At 40.7% G+C, this 21333-nt stretch overlaps 2 protein-coding genes across 2 annotated transcripts in view; one reads left to right on the top strand and one right to left on the bottom strand.

Moving 5' to 3' along the window:
• Positions 1-6576: 6576 nt before the first annotated feature.
• On the top strand, positions 6577-12745 carry pold2 (polymerase (DNA directed), delta 2, regulatory subunit). Its single transcript, XM_037681143.1, has 10 exons — positions 6577-6802; positions 6881-7002; positions 7087-7210; positions 7290-7404; positions 7472-7670; positions 7779-7859; positions 9951-10108; positions 10184-10311; positions 10394-10495; positions 12585-12745. Exons 1-10 carry the CDS (start codon positions 6577-6579, stop codon positions 12743-12745), a joined length of 1416 nt encoding a protein of 471 aa, XP_037537071.1.
• A 435-nt stretch (positions 12746-13180) lies between these two features.
• aebp1b (AE binding protein 1b) overlaps positions 13181-21333 on the bottom strand; it is a 19174-nt gene continuing 11021 nt past the window's right edge. The window contains exons 8-23 of the mRNA XM_037681157.1: positions 20329-20412; positions 18827-18898; positions 18616-18725; positions 18250-18389; positions 18085-18169; positions 17855-17999; positions 17698-17786; positions 17402-17525; positions 17019-17215; positions 16706-16882; positions 16297-16460; positions 14767-15182; positions 14516-14655; positions 14080-14179; positions 13831-13997; positions 13181-13753 (exon numbers count right to left, since the gene is read on the bottom strand). Of these exons, the coding sequence (XP_037537085.1) occupies positions 13382-13753; positions 13831-13997; positions 14080-14179; positions 14516-14655; positions 14767-15182; positions 16297-16460; positions 16706-16882; positions 17019-17215; positions 17402-17525; positions 17698-17786; positions 17855-17999; positions 18085-18169; positions 18250-18389; positions 18616-18725; positions 18827-18898; positions 20329-20412 (2582 nt within the window). The 3' untranslated portion in view covers positions 13181-13381. The remainder of the gene's footprint in view (positions 13754-13830; positions 13998-14079; positions 14180-14515; positions 14656-14766; positions 15183-16296; positions 16461-16705; positions 16883-17018; positions 17216-17401; positions 17526-17697; positions 17787-17854; positions 18000-18084; positions 18170-18249; positions 18390-18615; positions 18726-18826; positions 18899-20328; positions 20413-21333) is intronic.

Below are 21333 nucleotides of genomic sequence, written 5' to 3'. Positions count from 1 at the left end.
CAGGTACTGGGCGTTTTAAAAAATGAGAAGGAGCAGAGTTTAGAAGATGGGCTTGTGATCGGAAAGTCGCAGGTTCACCTCCCGGTACCGTCAACATCAAAATGTGGGTGGAAAAGGTGAAACATCCACACCTCCCTCCACCCTCATTCGCCCCACTCTGGGCCCCTGAGCAAGGCCATTAACCCCCACCATCTGCTCCCTAAACAGGTCTCTCTTGAAAAATGAGTTCTCGTGGCTCAATGAGACTACCTATATAAATAAAGGGTAAATGAAAAAAAGAGAAGAATAAGGAGCAAAAGTCCAAAGGAAATCTTTGAAATACATGAAATCCCAAAGAAATTTGGCTGAAACAATTATAATCTTCAAAAATAAACAAAGTCTTGCTCCTTGGAAACCAAACTTTAAAAAGATTGAATAGCTTTAAACATTTACGTGGTTCAGTGTTTGCATATTCTAAAAGTGACAGATACAATAAACAAACAAATTTTAAAATAACCTAAGTCTCGAGAGTCTGAGATCCAAAAAAACAGTTAAAAACAAAACCATCACCAAACACATTAGTGAGTTAATATTCTAATAGTGATTTTTCCTCAGGTCCACATAATTAATTAGTTCCATTTTAGTAATATGTGAACATGGGTTAAATGTTTTTATTTAATTTTTATTTAGCTTGTTGAATAAAGTATTTTACTATTCAGCTAACTCATCAAATATTTTCATATATCTGTGCTCATTTTTTTAGCATTCCCTGGAGTAATTTTGATTTGATGGGAACATACAATGATGACAATACATATACATTATTATTATTTATTATTATTATTGTTGTGTCATAATCTCTCAGAAATTGGTTTCTCAGATCATACCATTGTTTGGTTCTACAACTATCTTTCAGATCGGAGGCAATGTGTTCAATATATCAATCAACCTTTATTTATACAGGTAAATCCCATTGAGCCTCGAGGACTCATTTACAAGAGAGACCTGATTTCAACAAAGAAATCAATAATATAGGTACAATAATGGTATTTCCTTCAGTTATTTAACAGTTAACAATGGTGTACCGCAAGGCTCAGTCTTAGGACCCACCCTCTTTACAATCTACATAGGTAACGTAGGTCAGAGCATCCCTGATGCACACTTCTACGATGATGACACAGTTGTTTACTGCCGAGCTAAAACACTTACTGGCTTTCCAGCTTTTGCAATTCGCTTTCGACATCATCCAGTCAGATTTGTTCTATCTCAAACTTGTCCTAAATGCCGACAAAACCAAAGGGATGCTTTTTTCAAACAGGAAAAAAAAAAAAACAGGGAATTGGAGCAGCTGTTTTCAGGACTGTGATCTCCCTGGCAGCACTCATGAATGGTGGGAATAATCTGGAGAAGCTGTGAGCTCGACTTTTGGAGTAAAGGATCAATTCGGCTGTTTTGGAGTTTCCATCAGAGAATATGTACAGCAAGACTTTAAAGGCAGAAACAACAATTCACGAGTTCTGCCTGACCCAAACTGTGGCCTTGATGCCGGACTTCTCTCAACTCCTCCTGGAATGTTTTGAAAACAACAAAGATGCTTTGACTGTTTCCTCACCCCTCCCTTCCCCAAGGCCGTGGACATGTTACAGAACCTCATCTGAGCTGAAGATGAACATCACCTCTTATCTGGACAATGGCTGGGGGGCGGGGGGCTCTGGACTATGCTACGACTTTCCCTTAAAAATTCAATGTTTTCACCATCTATATATAAATGTATAACGTCTGTTTATGTTGCTTTGCTGTGGTAGGTTTTTTTGATGCCTCAAATTGTGCCCTGTCTAGGACACGGTGTGAGAGATCTTTTTTTTATACCGTCTCTCCTCGTGTTTTCTTTCCTTTTCTTAACCAAGCAAAATATTATTCTGAATAAGAATAAGAAGGCCGCGCTAATTATTTTTAGCCGCAGCTTGGTGCACTCCGCCCATCTTCGGACAACTGTACGTACATATTCCCGTTATATCTCGGTGCAATGCCAATAAAGTTTATTCTGATTCTTCTTCTGATTCTAACTGCGACTTTCCTTCCCTCCATTGACTACGGTGACATTATTTACATGAACGCCTCTACAAGCATTCTGCAGTCTGCAGATGTTGGATGCTGTCTATCATGGTGCGCTAAGATTCATAACTGGCTGTAACTATCGTACCCATCACTGCACCCTGTATTCGCTGGTTAACTGGACATCCTTAACTTCACGCAGACTTTCTTACTGGCACATTTTCATTTTTGAATCACTTCTTGGTCTACTGCCTTCATACATCTCCTCCTACATGTCTCTGTGTGAGTGGAGCTACAGTGTGCACTCTCAGGACATTATTACATGCAGTGTCCCCTCAGTGAGGACTGAACTAGGCAAAAGGTTCTTCTCCTACTCCGCTCCTGTTTCCTGGAATATCTTGCAGAAAGATTTGAAGCTCTCGACCTTGACCTCTGTAAGTGGCTTTAAATATCTGTTAAGATCCTGGCGAGAACCAATGCAGACATGTTCCTGTTTTTAGTATTCTACACCGCCTCGTAATCTAGCTGTTTTTTAACTACGTTTCCTTTTAATTATCCCTTTATCATTTTGTTTTCAGTTGTAAGAAAAAAATATATGCATCATTTTTGATTGTCTATCGTTGTCATTGTTGTCCACTGTTGTCATCACTCTGTTATAATTCAGGTCTCTTGTAAATGAGTCCTCGTGACTGAATGGGACTAACCTGTTTAAATAAAGGTTGAATTAATAAAAAAAACCACACATTTTTGTCTTTTCAGATAAATAGTGTTAACTTACTTTTTATGTATATCAGTGTTTCAGTACCCTGAAATTACTTCTGTTGTGAGTTGGCTCTATATTCATTCAACCTTTATTTAGACAGGTAATCCCATTGAGCCTCGAGGACTCATTTACAAGAGAGACCTGATTTTAACAAAGAAAGATGACAACAATGGACAACAGCAACAAAAATAAACAATTATAAAAGTCTTACTGCAGTTTTTTTTTTTTGTTTTTTTTTTAACAAATAGGATGGCTAAAAGAAAAAGGTAACAAAAAAAAAAACAGCTAGATTCTAAGGCGAATGTATAAAACTAAAAACAGGAACATGTCTGCATTGGTCCCTGCCAAGAGTCCAACAGGTTCTTAAAGCCACTTAGAGAGGTCAAGGTCGAGAGCTTCACTTGTTTTTGTAAGGTATTCCAGGAAACAGGAGCAGAGTAGGAGAAGGCCCTTTTGCCTAGTTCAGTCCTCACTGAGGGAACACTGCAGGTAATAATGTCCTGAGAGCTCACGCCGTAGCTGCACTCACGTAGAGACATGTAGGAGGAGATGTATGAAGGCAGCAGACCAAGAAGTGATTTAAAGATGAAAATGTACCAGTGAGAGAGTCTGCGTGAAGTTAATGAAATCCAGTTAACCAGTGAATACAGGGTGCAGTGGTGGGTACGGTAATCACAGCCACGTATGAATCTTAGTGCACCATGATAGACAGCATCCAACATCTGCAGGGTCCTTATAGAAGTGTTAATGTAAATAATGTCACCGTAATCAATGGAGGGAAGGAAAGTCACAGATACAAGGCGTTTCCTAGCATTCAGGGTTAGACAGGATCTGTTTCTGAAAAAGAAACCCAGTTTAACTTTCAGTTTCTTTACCAAGTTTTCCACATGGAGCTTAAAAGAGAGATGTGAGTTGACCAAGATACCCAAATATTTATAGGAATCAACAAACTCAATGGGGACACCATTTGAGGATAAAATCGGAGGAAGAACTGCTGGGACCAACTTCCTATTTGAAAAAAGCATCCCTTTGGTTTTGTCGGCATTTAGGACAAGTTTGAGGCAGAACAAATCTGTCTGGATGTAGTTGAATGCAGCTTTCAAAAGCTGGAAAGCCTTAGCAACAGTTTTAGCTCGACAATAAACAACTGTATCATCAGCATAGAAATGTATGGATGCATCAGGGATGTTTTTACCTACGTTCTGTATGTAGATTGTAAAGAGGGTGGGTCCTAAGACTGAGCCTTGTGGTACACCATTGTTGATTGTTAAATAACTGGAGGAAGTACCATTATGTTGAACACATTGCCTCCGGTCTGAAAGATAGTTAGAGAACCAACCAATGGTGTGTTCTGAGAAACCAATTTCTGAGAGCTTATGACACAAGATGTTCTGATCCACAGTATCAAAAGCTTTAGACAGGTCTAAGAAAAGTGCAGCACAATAATCCTTAGCATCCAGTGCTTCAACAACGTCATTAAGAACCTTCAGTGAAGCAGTGGTTGTGCTGTGTTGTTTCCTGAAACCAGATTGATGTGGAGATAAGATGTTAAATGAGTCCAGGTAATTTTTGATTTGAGAGTTTATCAGTTTTTCTAGAACCTTGGCTAAAATGCAGAGTTTAGAGATTGGTCGATAGTTGTTCAGTGAGGTGGGGTCTCCTCCCTTCAGCAAAGGAAGAACAAAGGCTGTTTTCCAAGTGCCTGGGATGGAGTTTTGTCTTATGGAGAGATTAAAGATGTGGGTCACAGGGACTGTGATGATATGAGCAGCCAGCCTTAAGAAGTAAGGTGGAAGTTAATCTGGTCCTGCAGATTTTTTAGGATCAAGACCTTTTAACAGTTCATTAACCTCACTGACTGAGAATGGAGAAAAAGATAAGGAGTGATTAACTGAGGATTGACTTGTAGGAGGGATTTGATTTGTAGAAGTTTGGTTATTAAGTGAAATGGCTGATTTTCCATTAGTGACTGTGTCAAATAAAGAACTAGAAGCAACAAAATGTTTGTTGAAACAGTTCAGGATCTCGTGCTTATTTGACACAGGAACAGAGTTAACGAGAAGTTGTGCTGGGAGGTCAGATGATTGGGTGGGTGCCTGAGAGAGATTTGATGGTTTTCCAGAATCTGTTGGGGTCATTTAGATTTTTGGAGGTCTGAGATAAGAAATAGTTGCGTTTTGCCGCTTTGACAGCAGTTGTACATTTATTCCTCATCTGTCAAAAACTCAACCAATCAGTGTCTGAGTCAGATTTTCTCGCTGTGGCCCAAAGATGATCTCTCCTGTGCAGGAGGTCAGCTAGCTCTGGAGTAAACCAGGGGCTGTCTCGTCCCATTATTCTGAACTGACGAAAAGGAGCATGTTTGTTCACAAAATAAATGAAACTATTATGGAAATAGTTCCAAGCGGAGTTCACGTCATCAATTAATAGAATACGATGCCAGTCAAAGTCAGACAGATCCCAGAGGAATGACTGTTCACAAAAATGTTTCAGATCCTTTTTTGAATTAATCTGGGCTTAGAAGGTGGAAGTTTAATATCTCTCAAAGCTGCTGTCACACAATGATCACTCAAAATATTGGCAAATACACCTGTACCAGGGAATTTGTGAGGCATATTAGTTAGAAACAGGTCTAAGATGGTGGATTTTTCAGGACGGTTTTTGTTTAATCTAGTGGGAGAGTTGATCAATTGGGTAAGATTGAGAGACAGGCAACATTCCTTGAAATTATCACAGATGGGGGGTTCACTTATTCCAGTCAATGTTGAGATCTCCTGCCAAAAGGATCTCTTTGAATTTTAAATTACCAAGAAATTCCATCAGAAAGGACAGAGCCTCAGGTGTTGCTGAGGGTGGACGGTAACAACAGACTACAGATAATATCTGGCCTCCATTCAAGGTGATGTTTACAGCTAAGGCATCAATTTGGGTTGGAATTGTTTTAGAAGACACAAGACTAGCAACCAAAGAATCTCTGATGTAAACAGTGACCCCCCCCCCCCCCTTTTTTTTTTTTGACGATCACAGCGGTAGATGTGATCCATTGATTGCCAGGTCATTATTGAGTACAGATTTGTTGAGCCAGGTTTCAGAGATGAAGATTACATCTGCCCCAGAAGAACTGACCAGAATTTTCAAGGCATCAAGTTTTCTCAGAAGGCTACGTGCGTTTACATGCAGAAAATGAAGCCCAGACATGTTCTTAAAGTCTGTGTGAGTGGAGCTACAGTGTATATATATATATATATATATATATAAATAAATACAAATCAATATATATATATATTTATTTTTTATTTTTTTTATTTTTTTTTTTTTAATTATTATTTTTATTTTATTTATTTATTTATTTATTTTAATTTATATATATAAAATATATATAATATATAAAAAACTGAATTGAATTGATGACCTGACTGAAAATTGTTGGATTGTATACCTGGATTATTGAGCATGCTTCTTTCTTTTCATTGGCAGGGTTTTTGGTCTACTCTCGCGAGAATACTGATGTGTCTCACGAGATAGTGACGTCATTGAGTGTTTACGCGGGAATTGTTGTCGATACTTGTTCCGGAAGAAAAAAATCTGCAAATAGAGCTCAAAACCGGACTTAATACGGATTAAACTGTTGTCAGGCTTTATTTTATTTAAGGTAATGTCGCTTCCTTTGTCACAGCTATGCTAACGCAGTATGCTAACTAGGTCCCGGCAGGCATGGCGATCTGTGTTTTACATTTTTAATAACAAGCAGCTTGTTTCTGCTTTTTGTAAGGGCAGTCATGTTCTCCGACCTGAGTGCCCAGAAGGACGGCTCCTCTCTGCTCTGCCCCCCGGCCTCTGAGGACCAGGGGCCGGTGTTTGAGAGAGAGATCCCGGTCTACAAACCCTGCTCGGAACGCTACGCTGTTGGGGAGCGGAGCTTCAATCGTCAGTATGCTCACATTTACGCAGCTAGACTCATGCAGATGAGGCCCCTGCTATCAGAGAGAGCGCAGCAGAAGTGGGGTAACAACACCAGACACTCCGAGACATCTCATTTATACTTTAAGGACTTTTCTGATGTATTATTTATGTCTATATCAGGATCAGGTGTGTCTATCAAGAAGCTGTGTGATCTGGAGACAGGAGAGCAGTGTTGCATTGTGGGAACTTTGTTCAAACGTATGGACTTGCAGCCTTCTATCCTCAGAGAAATCAGTGAGGAGGTCGGTGGCCACCCTGCACCCATTTTAACATTAAATCAGCTGCTCTTATGTTTGTGATTTAAAACATTTTCCATCTGTCTATAGCACAACCTCCTGCCTCAGCCTGCACGAGCCAAATACATTAATGAAGCAGATGAGCTGATTCTGGAGGATGAGCTACAGAGGATAAAGCTCGAGGGTAAAATTGACAGAGACAAGTGCGTCACGGGTCAGTATTATTCAGGACACCACAATCAGCTGTGAACGTGTGTCCTGGTTGTGATTTTATTTGCTTCTTGTTATCTCAGGTAGTGTTGTTGCAATATTTGGAGCTGAAAAGAATGATGGCAAGTTCACGGTTGAGGACTTTTGCACGGCAGATCTCCCTCCACAGACACCAAGGCCTGCACTCAGCTCTAACAGGTAAACTCACACACACACAGTCCCAGCCATTTGGTGATGGCTGCCTCTAACTGCTCTGTCTGCTCAGGTTTGTGCTGCTGGCCTCGGGCCTCGGTCTCGGCAGTAGTAACGCTGACAGCATGTTGGCGCTACAGCTGTTGGTCGACATGGTAACAGGGCAGCTGGGTGACACGGGAGAGCAGAGTGGGGCAGCAACAATTTCCAGGGTTCTACTGGCTGGAAATCTGCTAAGCCAAAGCACCCAGGACAAGGACACATCAACAAAGGTGGCAAGACAACATATACTTGGGATTATTGTATATTTTTTTAGAAGTAAACATCTTAAACTAGTTTGCTTTAAACATTTATCCAATTTTTTTTCTTTCTTTTTACAGGCCAAGTACCTCACAAAGAAGACCCAGGCTGGCAGTGTGGAAGCCATTCGATTGCTTGATGAGCTGCTGCTTCAGCTGGTGGTGAGTCTGCTGCTGTGTATAAATGTATTCTTATTGCAGTATGTGTCACAATAGACTGCCTTTTGATAACTGGGATATTCAAAAATTAGATATTTATGCATTGAAACTGATATTTTTTCACTGTTCCAAACACTGTCTCAAAAGATTGACATAACAAATCCAGTTCTTATTCACTCCTGTGAGGTTTGGTCAAAGGTACATAAAATGTTAATGCTTCCACATCAGGTACAGACATATGCGTCTCTTTGGAATAATCCTGCTATATGTATCAGTAAAGCACCTGTGTTTTGGGGCAGTGGCATTCGCGTGGCATACGCACCATTGGTGATCTGTATTAAAGATGGACAATTTATGTATGGGGACTTAACTCGTACATTTGGATTGGAAGGCAAAGCAAATTCTTGGAAATATTTACATATGAGACACCGCGTGACCTACAAAATTAAAGACACTGTAGAAAACAAGATTTTAGATTTCCATTAGGATGCCGTGTGATCGCCACACGACTTCTGTTTGATAAACTGTTAAATTATAGTTTGAGTGGCGAGTCATTAAATATCAAACTTATTTGGTAAAGAGATTTGAGAAAAGAGTACACAAATGAAAAATGGCTGGATGTCTTATTGGAGAGTGGTAAATATGTGACGGAGGCCAGAAATAAATTCATATAGTACAAGGTGTTACATAGATATTATCGTACTCCTACCAGACTGCACAGAATGAAACTAAAGACAGGCAATTTGTGTTGGAAATGTTAAAAACGAGGTGGGGACATATTTACACTGTTTTTGAGAATGTTCTCTGGCTGCATCTTTTTGGACTAAGGTTTGAGAGGTTTTGGGCACCTGGTTGACTCAGAAGTCCCTCAGACCCCAGAACTGTGTTTACTGGGAGACAGATCTCAAATGCCAGACATCTCCAAAGGAGTCCTTTCATTTATTATGGTCGGCCTTGTGACTGCATCCAGGATCATCTTAAAACATTGGAAGACCACAAAGCGCCCAGAGTTCAATCTTCTTCTTTCAGCTTTTCCCTCTTCAGGGGGTCTCTGCAGCGAGTCATCCTCTTCCATCTCTGTCCTCTGCATCCTCTGTCTTCACTCCAACTACATGTCCTCTCTAACTGCATCCATATATCTCCTCTTTGTCTTTTTCCTGGCAGCTGTATTTCTAACATTTTTCCTTCTCTGCATCATGTCAGCCAGCTCTCTACCATTGCCTGTCATTGTCCCCACATTTAGAGTTGCAACCCTCAGTCCTACGAAGCACCCTGAGTTCAATGATTGGATTAAATCGATGGTAGACGCAGCCTCAGTAACCTAAAAGGAAGCAGGGACACAGATTGGGACTGTTTTTGAGACTCACTAAAAATAGTTATGCAAGACCTTTATGTGACATAAAATTATACTGTTTTGTCTTATTTATTTTTATTTTCCTGATTTTGTGAATTCTTGAATTATCCCAATTAAGTACAGAAATGCTTTCCCTTTTTTATATCGTCACTGTAATCTGTAATGTACTGTTACCCTGGGAGTGGGAAATAGGGTGGGGTGCACCATCCTTTATGTTTATTCTTTATCTTCGTTTTTTACAAGTTATGCTTTGTTTTAAAAAATTATATGTTCTGAAAATCAATAAAAAACTTTAATTACAAAAAAATTTAGATATTTAAGTTGCCTTGTGGGAGGAACCAAGTGTCAGTGCTGTGTTAGGAAGCAATAACGGATATATATATTTGTCTTAAACATAAAAATTAAAAACCCAACAAAACTGTTAAATATTGATGAATATATGTAAAGTAAGGTTTGCCATGGCGACAACGTACATCTGCTTCCTGAGAACCTTGGTTCAAGTTATCGTGTACGTGTGTGTAATTAAAAGAAAACATTTCACTCTAATGAAATCTTAGCAAAATGAAGTAACCATACAATGACCAACTTTACAGGTTTTCCACCCAGATGAGATGTGAGATAAAATAAATGGGGGAAAAATGTAGATGTGTTAAGAAAATAACTTGGTTTATTTATTTTAAGACTGTTTTTCTTATTTCAATTTTGTGTGAAGCTGCATGTTTTCTCCTGCTTTTCTTAAGGCTTCGGTGCCGGTGGATGTAATGCCGGGGCAGTATGACCCCACCAACTACACGCTCCCTCAGCAGCCCCTCCACAGATGTATGTTTCCCATGTCCTCTGTGTACCCCACACTACAGCTGGCCTCCAATCCATATGAGGCCACCATCGATGGAGTTAGGTAGGTGATCAGGTGTCAGACATTTAATCTGGAGTGAAGTTGTTCAGGACACAGATTTAGTTTCTTTCTGCAAAGGTTCTTGGGCACTTCAGGCCAGAATGTCTGCGACATTCAGAGTTACAGCAGCATGGACAGTCACCTGGAGATATTGGAGGAAACACTTCGGCTCAGACACCTGGCCCCCACAGCACCTGATACTCTAGGTTGGTGGAGTATCAAGTAAACAAGGCTACTTGTGGTTCTAAAGGCAGTGTTGGGTCATTTCTGACTTTTTGTTTATTTCAGGTTGCTACCCGTTTTATCAAAAAGATCCTTTCATCTTGGAAGATTGTCCCCATGTTTACTTCAGTGGCAATGCCCCAGCTTTTGACTCCAAGCTCATCAAAGGTCAGTGAGATGTGTGTGGGACAATCCACGTTAGAAAACGTGGTGCACATAATCACAAAAATGTCAGAATAAAAGGTGCATCTCAGAAAGCTGGAATATCCTAAAAAAAATCTTCTATTCTTTCAGTCATTTCAGAAAGTGAAACTCCTAAATTATATAAATTCATTATCATACCATACCACTTTATTTTTAGAGCACTTAAAACGGCAACAAGGCCAACCAAAGTGCTGTACAGCAGAAAACAAACTAGCAAAGCACACAGCAAAACAAAAAATAAAGTGAAATAAAATATAGATACAAATAGCAGAAGTTAATAACTAAATGGCGAACACTGTAAAATACAGACGGGTTCAAAACAGATCACAGTGTTAAAATCCAGGAAATAAAAGTGCTTTTAAGCAAGACTTAAAAACAGTGAGACAAGGGGCATGCCTGACAAGCAGTGGTGTCATTCCACAGTCTTGGGCCTGCAACAGAGAAAGCCCTGTCACCTCTGAGCTTATGATGGTTTCCTGGAACTGAAAAAAGCATCCGAGCTGCTGACCTCAGAGAGCGCCGTGGGACATATGGCTGCAGAAGATCAGTAAGATAAGAGGGTGCAGAACTGTTCCGTGATTTAAAAACATACGGGAGTACTTTGAACTGAATTTGAAGGTGAACTAGTAGCCAGTGCAGTGAGGCCAAAACTGGTGTAATGTGCTCCCTATGGCCTGTACCAGTTAAAAATTGGACTGCAGAATTTTGGACAAGTTGTAGTCGTGCAGTGGAGGTCTGACTGATTCCAAACAGAAGCGGATTGCAGAGCCTAGATGTTATGAATGTGTGTATCACTGTCTCCAGGTTATTTTTGGACAGTATGGGCTTCAGTTAGACAGTCGCCTCAGCTGGAAAAAACAGGTTTTAACAATCATGTTTACTTGAATGTTAAGTTTCATGTAAGGGTCCATTGTCACGCCCAGCTTTGTGACTCTTTGTTTAACGGTGCTAGAGAGGAGAAGTCGATACCGTGGTTCTTGATTGTGCCATTAGGAGGGAACAACATGACTTCAGACGTCTTCTCATTAAAGCTTAAGAAATTTAAAGGCATCCAGTCCCTGATGTCAGCCAGGCAGTCAAGAAGAGGTTGAGTAGAACGTGTACCACTGTGCCTTAGGGGGAAGTAAATTTGAGTCATCCGCATAGAAATGAAAGGGTATGTTGTGTTTACGGAAAACAGCACCAGGTATAAAGAAAAGAGAAGAGGGCCGAGGATGAACCCCTGCGGTACCCCCCCCACAGAAAAGTTGCCATTACACACAGAGTGAAATATTTCAAGCCTTTCCTTATCATTTTGTTGATTATGGCTTATAGATGATGAAAAACCAAAATTCAGTATCTCAGAAAGTGAGAATATTGTGAAGAGGTTCAATATTGTAAACTCCTCGTGTCACACCCTGATCAGCTGATTAACTCCTAAACATGAGCTACATACGTTTTATTCTTAAAGTCCAGCCACTCCTGAACCAGAGACAACATCAGAAGTGTCTTAAATGCAGAGGAGACAAAGAACTGGACTGTTGCTCAGTGGTCCAATGTCTTCTTTTAAGATTAAAGTAAACTTTGCACATCATTTGTAAATCAAGTCCCATAGTCTGGAGGAAAAGTGGAGAGGAACAGAATCCACGTTGCTTGAAGTCCAGAGTTTCCACAGTCAGTGATGGTTTGGGGTCCGTGTCCTCTGCTGGTGTTGGTTCACTGTGTTTTCTGAAGTCCACAGTCAGCGCAGCAGGACATTTTAGAAAACTTCATGCTTCCTTCTGCTGACGAGCTTTATGGAGATGCTGATTTCATTTTCCAGCAGGACTTGGCTCCTGCCCACACTCACAAAGATACCAGAAACTGTCTGTGGAATATTCTCATTTGATCAGAAACTGAATTTTTTTATTTTTGTCATTATTTGTAAGCCATCCTCATCAAAATGAAAATAAATAAATCAATGATCAATAATATAAGTTTCATTTTCTGAAATGACTGACAAGAAAATTTGAACTTTTTCATGATATTCTAATTTTATGAGATGCACCTGTGTTATGTTTTTGTCTTCTGCCAGGTCCTGATGGTCAGGAAGTCCTTTTGGTTACTATTCCAGCGTTCAGCAGCACTCAGACAGCATGTCTGGTCAATTTATCCACACTACAATGTGAACCAGTTTGCTTCTCGGCCTTCTCCGCTGATGAAGATGAGGAAAGTGAGATGACCGTCACTTACTAAATTATGGACTTGCTCCCTCTGATCAGCTTTGCAGCAAGTCGTCAACTCCATTTTCATTGATGCTGTCCAGTTCACCAGCTTTTAGTCAGCTGGTAAACGGCTTTACACGGAGCTTTTGGTGTTTCCCTAAAGCTACAGTTACAAACAGAAAACATCAATGATATCTAAGTAGCAAATAAGTTGCTTAAAAAGAGTCATGTTTTGTATTAAAAACTTTATTTGCACCTCATCTGTACCAGAGGAAACATTTTCTCTTTGACTCAACTGTGACCTGCATTTCCCACGGGTATCGTACTGTATAAAACATTTCTGCCGTGGATGAAGCCAGTATAAATAATTCAGCTGTTTTTTTTAATGTGTCCACAATAAACTTGTTTTTTACATCAAGAAAATGGCTTTTCAAAAAAAAAAAAAAAAAACACTAAATGAGGGTGAACTTTAAACTGAACTTCCACTATTTTAACAGATCAACTTCTATAAAAAGATATTTCAGGAGTTAAGTAATAGATACTTTATTCTACTGGAGTCATTCTGTACATCCTCACTGCTTTTGTCATACAAAGACTCGTAAAGATTTGATTCTGTAACCACCTTAAAAACACAACAGAGCTGCTCACTGAAACGAGCCTCTTTGGTTTAATAGTCATCGATCTTGTACTCGTAGTTGTAATCCAGGACCGGTGTTGGAGACTGTCCCTCCCCTATAGCCCATGAGTCGTACCACCACGTTGTAGGAATTGGTGTTGTTGTGGGTGTGGTTGTGGTTGTTGTTGTTGTTGTCGTTGTCATTGTTGTTGTCGATCTTAACCTCATTAATCTCTGCTGGCGAAGGCGGTGGATGCGCATGATCCTGAGCCTCCTTCGCTGCTCAGGACTAAGTCGGGAATTTGTAGAAAACCCACTGGTGCCGCCACCCACATGTGTATTGCTGCTAACAACTGAAGGGTTGTGCGTTCGGCTGTTACTGTAGCTGAGTCTAATTGGCTTGTTGCCATGAAGGGCCATGATCTGTGAAGAAATGCATCGAAAACTTAAAAACTGCTGTAAGGTCGGCACGTTCTCATGAGGGTCAGGAAGGGTGTTACCTGTTTAATGCGGTGCCAGTTGGACTTGGCGAGGTTGAAGCTGCAGGCGGTTGCTCCGGACTCGTAGCCCACCGCGCAGAGTTTAGTCATGGGGGAGAAGCCTTCAGCTCGAGCTGTCACACGGTACTCCCCTGGATTGAGCAGCCGCCAGTAGTCTCCTGTAGGTGCTATAGCAGCAAAAGACAAACAGCTTTGGTTTAAAGTGTCTGAACTAAAACAGTAACTTATAAACAGGAGCAGAGTGTTCACCTGTGGTAACATCGTGGTTTATCTCCTCCACAGATATTGTGGCATTTGCGATTGGATTCCCCTGCAGATCTTTCACAACGCCTCTAATGCCACGATGCACCTAAAAGAAAAGAGAGGAAACATGGCAAAAACACGTTACTGAGACTTCTGTTTAGGTTTAATTCTTGGTAAAAACTGTAATTTTGCTTTTTCAGTGAGTAGACTTAAGAAAAAACCTCTACCCATGACACAAATTGCAGACTTCAACTTTAGCTGTTTTCACCTTGGTACATGTCAAGATTGTTTAAGAAATAGTTAATTTGTAATTTGATGTAAGAACTGGTTTTAAAGCAAGCTATGTTTATATGTTGACAATGAGTTTAGCAGTATTAAAATACCAGTCCGATACAAGGCAGGATGTTGCGGCCAGAACAAGTCTGGTTTTAACGTGACTTACCTGCTCCATGAAGATGAGCATGGCTTCTCTGTTTTTCTCCCACTCGTATGCCAGCTCGCTCTGATGAGGAAACTTATCGCAGCCCAAGAACACAGACAGCTCCAAGCAGTTGGTGTGCAAGTAGCTGAAGTCGTTCATACCTGAAGAGAAAACCACACTTTGTCCTGAGAACCTGCAGTGCACATGTTTCCAGCAGGGGGTGATCAAAGCGTGCACAATATGTTAAAGTTACCCATTTGGGTTCTACTCACTGCCTGTGACTGGCTTCCACTTGGCCCGGTTGATGATACCGAGCCCTCCTGCAGGCGGGTCTCCGTGGCATGACCCACGAAAGTTGTGCGTCATGGTCAGGTGTGTGGAGGCGTAGGAGATAGCCAGCCACCTGAACAGGGACTCGTCTGGAGTGACCCGAGGCTCATCTTCAGGATCGGTGTACTGGTACCCGGCACTTCTTTCTCTGTCATCCTCTTCTTCCTCCCTATGTTCATAACCCTGATTGTAGCCGTGTTCATAACCATGCTCGTAACCCTCATGATCAGATTCGTGGTCATAGCCGTGGCCTCGCCACTCCTCCTCTGGCTGTGCGTATCCTTGACTTCTCCAGTCCTCTTCAGGCTCCTCATGGCCTCTTCCCCACTCCATCACATCAAACTCTTCCTCCTCATACCTGGATAGAGAATAGATAAATGGCTCTTTGAATGAAACCAGATCTTGTATATTCATTTGTTTCAAAGAGCCATTCAATTTTTTTAAAAACAAAGTATTTTATTAAGTTTTTGTTTTTGAACACAAACGCACATAAAAAAAACAAAAACACCGAACAAAATCCCACCCGCACTGGATCAATCACATACACAAACAGTCCATGCAGGCATTGACATGTTTTCAGCAAATGACAGAAAAGGCTGCCAGGTGCCCCAGAACCTTCCTGTAGAACCCTCCAAGGTATATCAGATATTTTCCAGATGACTATAGTACATGACTTCTCTTATCCAATGTACATATGCTGGGTGGGTCCTTCCAGTTGCACAAAATGAGCCTCCTGGCCAGAAGAGAGCCAAAAACAATCACATCCTTCTTGTACTTGTTGAAGAATGTATCCACAGGGACCACCCTGAACAGTGAGATGATGATGGGTGTACAGTTTTTCTACATATTCCAGAGAAGGTGTCAAAAATAGATTGTCAAAAGGGCCGCAGTTTGTGACAAGTCCAAAATGTATGCAGGAGTGTAGCTGGAATTTGTTTACGATTACGTGCGGGGTCCAGGTTGGCTTTGATCTTGGACAACTTGTCTTTGGACCAGTGCAGCCAGTGCACCACCTTGAATTGAATTACAGCATGTCTCAGACAGAAGGAGGATGAAGAGCCATTCAATTTTGAACAATTGTGACATCACTTTGTACAATGTAAGGGTCGTTTTCTACTAAATCTCTTGCGCTTCTCTCCTTTGCCCATTAGTTTTACTATCACTTCAAAAGCAAGGCGTCTCTGCATCTAAGGAGGAAATTTATAAAAAAAAAGGAATGGCTCTCAAATGTCTGACTCCGTTCCCATCATTTGTTTTACAGAGTCGTTCGATGTTTCAGATCATTCTCAAACGTCACATCTCTACCCGGAAGTAAGAATTTTATTTAAGTTGGTATTTTTTGACATAACTATGACTAATGAAGAAGCGTTAAAGAAAAAAATCCAAAAGGAAAACAAAATCTGAAAAGCCTAAAAAATGGGATTTTAGAAAAAGAGGGAACAACCATGAAAAATGTGAAGGAAATGTCATACTGTCTCTTCCAGCGGCTGTGTGGTTTCTGGCTCTCTGCAGGCTTGTTGAGACGTAAGTTGTCATAAGGATAAGCTACGATTGCCTCCCCTCCTTGCAAGTTTGCACCCAACACAAATGGATGGTTTTTCATCCAGGAGATTATGGCTCTGGTTTCTGTAGCGATCTGGAGCAAAAACAGAAAGATAAAAACTATATAAACACAGGAGAAAATGTGCGTAAGCACAATCTATCTTCACTTTTGAAGATAATGTTGTTTACACTGGATGAGGCTAAAGGTTTGTACATGTGTTAATAAAACAGCTTTATACAAAGGGAGGGTTTTGGAGGGAAACCTTTGTATTTGAAAATCTGTAACTTTTCTTATGAATTGCTCCTAACTATTTTTTTTTCTTTTCCTAATTTCATTACCGAGCTATTAGTCTCAAAGTTCTCTGGTATGGGCACGTGATGGTTGGGGGTGAGTTTGGGCACCATGCCCTTATCCTCCGCATCCCACAAGATATTATTCAGCTCAGGAAAGTTCTGGTAGATGTCAAAGCCCTCCTCTGTGAAGTGTCCGGTGGTCCAACTACTGAGCTCTGAACCCTGCAGAGAGGGAGGAAAACACTGGTTCAAGGACACTGATATAAACTGGTTCATGGGACGGTTTGTTTCTCCGGTGTTTTTTGTTTGGGAGTTAATGTGGCACATGGTTGCTTTTCTTTTTTCTCCCCCTACTGACCACTTCAAAAGCTCTCTGATGTCCGTCAGGGTTGAGTGAAGGCACCAGGTGGATGCGCATCCCCTCAACCAGGCGCTGCGCTCTGGGGTTTCTGTCCTTGTACTCTTTGCACAGGTACTGCATGAGAAGCAGGATCATCTCTCTGCCCACCGCCTCATTTCCATGGAGACCTGCTGTGTAACGAAACTCTGGCTCACCTGAGGAGACACCCAAGAAAGATTGTTTTTGTGTGTCAGCACAATCTAGACGTCCATCTGGTATTTTATCAGGATTAAAACAATAATAATTCAACCTAAGCAGCATTTCAGACTCCTTCAAATTTAAATCAGTATTTGGTTACCACCAAAACAGATCATGTGGCCTGTTTCATGCTCATATTTTACCTATTTCGTGCTCCGTGGGGTTGCCAGAGATGATCATGGCCATGATTTCCCGTCCCTTAGAGCTGCGGCCCAGACTGTAAACGCTGGTGATGTTGGGACACTCTGCATTCACTGACTTCATGAGCTGAACAGACAACACCAGGGAAACAGTAACTTCACTACATGTTACATAGCAATCTGTAAGAACATGTGTTAATTAAAGTGGAATAAAGTAAAACCAGTGTTTGGGAGAATAAGGTTAGTCAGTGGATTTCAAACATTCAGCAGGCTTCTAAAGTACATGTGAAGATACTTACCTCAACCATCTCTGAGTAGCTGTGGTGTTTAAACTCCAGGTAATCCACCGGGCTCACTTCATTTAGTCTGTATAGAGCATTGCCTGAATCTGAGAGGGAAATGTAATGATCATGCTTCAGTCCCTTTAGGAAATGTTTTGTGGGTTCAGGAGCTCACCAGTCAGAGGGCAGCCCAGGACCTCCAGCCTCATACAGAGAGAGCCGTTCCAGCTCTGAGGGATGATTCGAATGTAGCGTGCCACCACAGGTTCAGCAAGCCTGTTCATGACAGGAGCGTCCTTGTCACTGTTTCCAAAAAACAACTGGACAAAAAGGGGGTCATGTGGAGGTCAATAAATCAGGAGAAAAGAGGGGGATTTGTAAGATTCTCCAAGAAGGTGAACTCACCCAGTCAGCATACCCATCATGAATTGTGGTCCATTCTCTGCTGTCGTTGCTGAAGGCCAGGAAGTAGGACGTCACATAGTCACTCCTGAAACAATACACCATGTGGATGTCATGTTGACTAAAGGAAATGAAAAGAAAACATTTGTGTCTTTGTTTGTCTCTTACTCGTTTAAGGAATCTCGCCCTTGAGTTACAACTCCAGTGAACTCTGTCTCCCTGCGAGCATCTATCTCAAACCAGTGAATCCTGTCCTCAGAGTTTGCACACCATGCCCCACCTTTCATGTTGTCTTCATCATCAGAACCCTGAAAACCACAGAGGCCAGATGTTATGCTCCCAAATCCTCTAGCTAATTGACATTTTTTAGCATAACATTTATAGGTAGATGGTGCACTAACTTGGATAGGCCATGGCAATGTATGTTTCTGATTTATGAACCCCGTTGTATTAGGATTCTCAGACTAACAGAAGTGACAGGCTCATCAATAATTGACTTGAGAGAGCTAAACATGTAGATGTTGACTGCTGTACCTGCATGTTGAGGCGTGCTCTCTGAGGTGCAAACCTATAATGAGACATGGAGGAGGCTGAAAGCTGGTCCGACTCGATCTTATGGGACTCCATCCCCAGAGGAGGACATTCTGTCACACACAAAGTCACACACAGTTAAATGAAAATGACAAGCATGACATGTTTGCAAAGTCTGATCACAATTTTCAGGTTTGAACACATGCTGACTTACTCTTTGGCTCTTTAAAAATGCGTGGTCTGTTCCTGGCTCTCTCCTCTGCCTCTTTCAGTTTCTGGGCTCTTTCTGTCAAAGGTTAAAACAAAAAGGTTAATGCAAAATATTTTGCAGCAACTTATTTTAATTTTTTTCTGTTTCTCTGCCCAAAAAGGCTCTAGGAACCTACTTATAGTATTTTATATTTTGTATTTTTTACTTGTGAAAAATCCTCAAAAGGATCTGAAGTGCTGAAGAGTTTTTAGTAAATTGGCTCAAGTAAAACCCAGTTCATCTTAACTCTAAAAAATTGAAGAAGACTATCATTATTGTTTTTTCTGACCCACTGAACTGCATGGAACATTGATATAATCATGTTTAATATTGCTAGCATGACAACCAGAAGTTTTTCTGGAAGTTGAGATATAAAAAATATCTTCAATTAATGCAATCACAAGTTGACAAATACTGACATATGTGCAGAGATGTGGGTCATTGTTACAGGTGGCATTTTCAGTTGACAGAAACTTGTGCTGTTCATTATTGAGTCCTAATTTGGGTTTTGGACTTCCTGTCATGAAGACAACAGACTGACTGTAAGTATTGGTTGTGAGACATCACTTTCCATCAAACTGAACACAGGTTCCTCAGGGATGTGTACTCAGTCCTGTAGTCTTCTCTCTGCTGAAACATATAGCTCTACTGCCAATGTCAGTATGAGCCAGCTCAGTGAATTTGCTGATGATAGATCAGAGGTGAGACTCATCAATGATGAAACACTTTTCAGAGCTGAGGTAGAGACAACTATTTATTCTTGAAAATTAACAAAACTAAAGTGCTGATTTCAGGAAATAGTCTTCTGCACATCAGAGATTCCCTCCTGGAGATAATCAGCAACATTAAATTTTGCTTATGATTTTTCCCAATTTGAGAATATTTCTTCTATTCGAATGAAAATAAAGGCAACTCATTTGAAGTTAATGAAAAACTCATTTTCTCTTGAAACCCAATTTGGAGCTGACTGAGACAGAGCGTGCCCTTTGACCCCAGGCTTGACAAGGTTATTTATCATCTGCTCTGACCTTAACTCCTCAACCATCAGCTAGAACTTCCTGCACACATCAGACGTGCATGTGGCAATAGTGATGAGCAAATGTCAGGATTTTCACTTTGACTCACAGAAACAATGTTCCCCATCTAAATAATGCCTTGTTGTCATTTTCCTTTATTACTTTAATTTGATGCAAGCAACGTTCTGCACTGATCTCTTTGCTTTTGTTCCAGTTTTGAACTTTCAACATTTTGTTTTGACTGGATGGATTTCCGTTCTTTTAGATCAAGTGAAAACAGAATCACAAAAAAAGCACATCTGCATTTTCTGCAAACAGTGAACGTGTTAGAATGCTGTTTTCTGTAAATGATTTTGCTCATGGGTCACAGGCCACATTCCCTGCTTTAGCAGCACGATTGTGCAGATAGATAGATTGTAAAAAAAAAAGTTCACATCTGGGTCCTCTTACCTCTCTCTTCCTGCTCCCTCTCTTTGTTGGCTTTTTCTCTCTCTTTCTCCATCCACTTATCATCTGTTTCATCCTCTTTCCTCTCTGCAGTAAAAGCATGAAAAAGATTGGTAATTTTATAAACAAAACACAAAAGCAAAGAAATTAATGTTTGGTTGATTTTTTTGTTGTTGTTGTTGTAAAATTGCTTCTTGGAAATAAATCTTATCCTGTTGGAAAGCTGTTTAATTTCCCTTAAATGGTGCCACATTTGTTACAAAAATGCATTTGTGGATTAAGTGGTAGAGTTGAGTTTGTGGGTTGTGCCCATGATAATCTTATCAAACCTCATCTGCAAATGTAAAACAGCCTAACTTGCTGCTGACTCTTGTTTGAGCTACTGGTACCCCAGTTGCTGACAATCAGGTGTCTTGTTGACACCACCAGTGAGCTACTTTATTTAGACAGGTTATTACCTAATTTTATTTTATTTATTGTTTCAATTGTTTTAATTATTTTTGTTTTCAGTGAAGCACTTTATGATGCTGTGTCTGTGAAAAGTGCTATATAAATAAAATATACTTACCAGTGGCAATCCTTTTTACCAGTCTGGGACCAAACCCTATCCTCCAATATTTCAATGCTCCCTCCAACAGAGTGGGGTTTATCAGAGACTAACCACCAGAATTAGGAAGGGGAGAAGGTGGATTGGCCTGCCTGCAGTCCTCACCTAAACCTTATTAAACACTTGTGGGAGCGGCATGGTCGTGCTGTTCATTCCAAAGTGACCAACACAACCACACTGGCTGACTTGTGACATGCTGGTTGAGGAATTGAATACCATCCCAAAGCAGTGTGTGATCAAGCTGGTGAGCAGCATGAGGAGGTAGTTTCAAGGTATTGTGGTTGTATATGACTTGTTTTGTAAGGTAAAACATACAAATACCTATTGAAACAAGAATATACATATACATACACACACACACACACACACACACACACACACACACACACACACACACATGG

The sequence above is a fragment of the Nematolebias whitei genome, chromosome 8 (genome assembly GCF_014905685.2).
Source record: "Nematolebias whitei isolate Nwh7 chromosome 8, NemWhi1, whole genome shotgun sequence".
Lineage (NCBI taxonomy): Eukaryota > Metazoa > Chordata > Actinopteri > Cyprinodontiformes > Rivulidae > Nematolebias > Nematolebias whitei.
Note: the sequence above shows the minus strand (reverse complement) of the source record. Positions and strands in the feature narration are given on the sequence as shown.